Raw genomic sequence first — 3285 nt, forward strand, 5'->3', positions numbered from 1 at the left:
GCTCTTTCCCCCTGGGGAGAGAATGTGACTTACAAAGACCCTTTGGTGAAAGGTAGGGATTTAATTTTTAAAAAAATCATTATTTCCAGCTATCTGACTATTGGATAGCTATTGGATAATGTCTCTGAAGGTTCTGGAACAGTGCCTAGCATATAGGAGGTTCAGAGTGTGTGCAGTCCTTTGGCCAAAGTCAAGAAACCATCTGATGTGTTCATGTAGACACAGGTTCTTGTGCAGATTCGTTCACGATACTCCAAAAGACAAGAAGCAGACTGGAGAACGAGGAGTTTGGGTCAGATAAACTGACACCAGGAGAAGGAAAATACCGACAGCAGCAAGATTGCTCCCATTCCCTAAGTACCGAGGATGCACATGACGTCTCTTCGGTGAGGCTGTCCTTTCCCTGTGCCCCATGAAGAAGCTGAGGCTCAGGGAGGTTAAGTTGAGAAAGAGCTGACAGTCAGTAAGAAGCTAAAAGAAAGAATGAAATACTGGCTGTTATGGGGAGAAGCACGAGAGGGTAGGCATCTGGGAGAGTGAAAATTGATTACGGGCTTCTAGTATGGTGGGGTACTTCTCAGGAAGTTTGCCTGCATAGCTTGGACCTGAATCTCAGTCCTGTGTGTGGAAAACCATCCAGAAATACAGTTAACATCCACTGTGCACCTACCCCATGGTTGGCCTTCTGTGTGACACTTTTCATGCCAAAACATCATTCCTTGATATCATATATCATAAATACCATATTCTTGCAGCAAACTTGTAGCTAAGAGACAATTATTCTCATTTTGTACTCAGGGAAATAGTTTCAAAGGGGTACATGAGTGGGGTAAAGGGCTTGCTCAAGGTCATTCACTCAGTAAATTATAGAGCCAGGACTTAGAACTCAGTGTTCCTTCTAACACACCATGGCCTGAGAGGGGGCCCGTGGGTAGCAGGGAGATGGCTCAGCCTGGGGCAGATTGAAGGTGAAATTAAAGTGGAAATAAATTGAGGTCTTCAACAGGACAAAGTAAGGTCTCTCACTGTAATTTGCCAAAATGCAGAGAGGCTGTATCCCAATATTTATCTCTAAATGACTGGCTGCCTTACTAAGGAGAAGCGGATGCTAAGGGGAAGTAGAGATCAGTTAGCCCAATGCTTTCATTTTTCAGCTGAGGAATCTGAGGCTGAAACGTATAATTACTGGTGGGTCAGAGACAGAGCCTGGACCAGATGTGGAAGCCCTTTCCTCTTCATAGATTTCTTGAGAGTAGTGGCAGTGGCCAAGAGCAGATAAAATGGGCTGTCATGTTGAGGGGGATCATGGTCTCTCATCATAACTGAACACTGACCACTACTACTCCAACCCCATTAGTAACCCTCACCCTGGTGCGTAGCTTAGCTAGTCCTCTGTCGGAACTAGTTCCTTTCTTTTTCATTTAGAAGTAGAACACGATGCAAGAGCCTAACCTGTCCTCTGTGACTGAATTCATCCTTCTGGGCTTTTCCTTCAACCCCAGGACAACTCCTCTGCTCTTTTCAGCCTTCCTGCTAACCTACCTGTTGATAATTCTGGGCAACGGCTTAATCACCATCCTCATCTGCCTGGACTCACACCTCCACACGCCCATGTACTTCTTTATTGGCACCCTTTCCATGTTGGATCTGGGCTATACCACCACAACTGTGCCCCAGACGTTGGCACATCTAGCCAGCCAGAAGAAGACCATCTCTTTTGCCAGCTGTGTGGCCCAAATGTACATTTTCTTGGTGCTAGGCATCACTGAGTCATGGCTCTTTGCCATGATGTCTATCGACAGGTATGTGGCCATCTGCCACCCACTCAGGTACAAGGTCATCATGAGCCCATGGCTATGTGGAGTAATGGTCATTTTCTGTGGACTCTGGGGTGTCATCTCTGCTCTTATCTACACTGTCTTTGCCATGCGTCTGCCATACTGTGGCCCTAACAAGATCAACCACTTCTTCTGTGAAGTCCCTGCAGTCTTAAAGCTGGCTTGTGCAGACACCTCAGTCAATGACTGGGTAGACTTCATTCTCGGCTTCAGTGTCATCCTGGTCCCACTCTCCCTTATCCTTGTCATTTATGTCAACATATTCATTGCCATCTTGAGGATCCGTTCAGCCCAGGGACGACTGAAGGCCTTCTCCACCTGTGCCTCCCATATCACTGTGGTCACCATGTTCTGTGTGCCAGCCATGGTCATGTATATGCAGCCTGGCTCTGAGGCCTCCCCGGAAGAGGACAAGAAGTTGGCCTTGTTTTACAATGTCATCTCTGCTTTCCTCAACCCCATCATCTACAGCCTCCGGAACAAGGATGTGAAGAGGGCTTTCCTCAAGGTGGCAGGCTGGGGCAGGGCCCCAGAATGAGACCCTGGAAGGATAGCTGGGGGACAGAGAAACAAGACTCATGATGCACAGTCAATGCCCTAAACACTCATTCCCATGACCCAGCAGCACCAGGACACTCACAGCCCCCAGCCCAAATGTCGACTCTACACAGCCCTTGGGGGACAGCCCATAATTTAATTGACAGACTGGTCACCATGAAATATCTTGTAGACGCGTCAGTTTTTCATCTTTCTTTTGTTTTGGAGTCTCAGGAGGTAACAACAGAAGGGGTGTCTGAGCCATTAAAGCCTTTTATTGAGAGAAAAGGAATGGGCTTTAGGGTATGCCTTGTGGCTGAATCTTGAGAAAAGTTCATTCTCCTCTGGAAACCATACACATGGCGTTAGGTTGGCTGGAGAGAAGGCAAGGGCACTAACATTGGAGGATTCCTGGCCCTGGGAGGAGGAATGAGTGAACATCATTGCAGTGACTGAGGGGTATGGTGGGCTTGCTTTGGAGATGCAGATTGGAGACAAGCTGGGATGGCTGGAGGCCCGCTGTGATCAGCCACACTGACCTCCCCCTGAGATCCAGCTCAGGTCACTCTGTTCCTCCTTCTCTCCTCCCAAGTAAACTGGTCTCTCTTTGCCTCAAATGTGCCATTCTCTTTTTCCATTTCAGGGCTTCCGCACATGGTCTTTGTTCTCTCCTCACCCTTAAACCCGCCCCACCCCACCTCCATCCTACCTCATTATGACATTGACTCCTGTTCATCTGTCTGGTCTTGGCTTAAACTGCAGCTCCTCAAAGAAGACTTTTCTTGAGCCCCCAGAAGGAGCCCTCCAACGCACCCTGCACCTCTCGCTCAAAATAGAGGCGTGCGGTTCAACATCTGAGTTCTCTGCTGGGTGGCAGCTTCCATGAGGCGGGACCCTGATCCTTCAGTTG

At 48.3% G+C, this 3285-nt stretch overlaps 1 protein-coding gene across 1 annotated transcript; it reads left to right on the forward strand.

The window, feature by feature from the left end:
* The first annotated feature begins 1437 nt into the window (after positions 1-1437).
* LOC113254281 (olfactory receptor 2A12-like) lies at positions 1438-2376 on the forward strand. Its single transcript, XM_026497475.3, has one exon. The coding sequence runs from the start codon at positions 1438-1440 to the stop codon at positions 2374-2376; it is 939 nt and encodes a 312-aa protein (XP_026353260.3).
* Positions 2377-3285: the final 909 nt, after the last annotated feature.

The sequence above is a fragment of the Ursus arctos genome, unplaced genomic scaffold (genome assembly GCF_023065955.2).
Source record: "Ursus arctos isolate Adak ecotype North America unplaced genomic scaffold, UrsArc2.0 scaffold_12, whole genome shotgun sequence".
Taxonomy (NCBI): domain Eukaryota; kingdom Metazoa; phylum Chordata; class Mammalia; order Carnivora; family Ursidae; genus Ursus; species Ursus arctos.

What these genes read in the sequence shown, in the direction of transcription:
- LOC113254281 (XM_026497475.3), top strand. Translation starts at nt 1,438, where the DNA reads ATGCAAGAGCCTAACCTGTCCTCTGTGACTGAATTCATCCTTCTGGGC.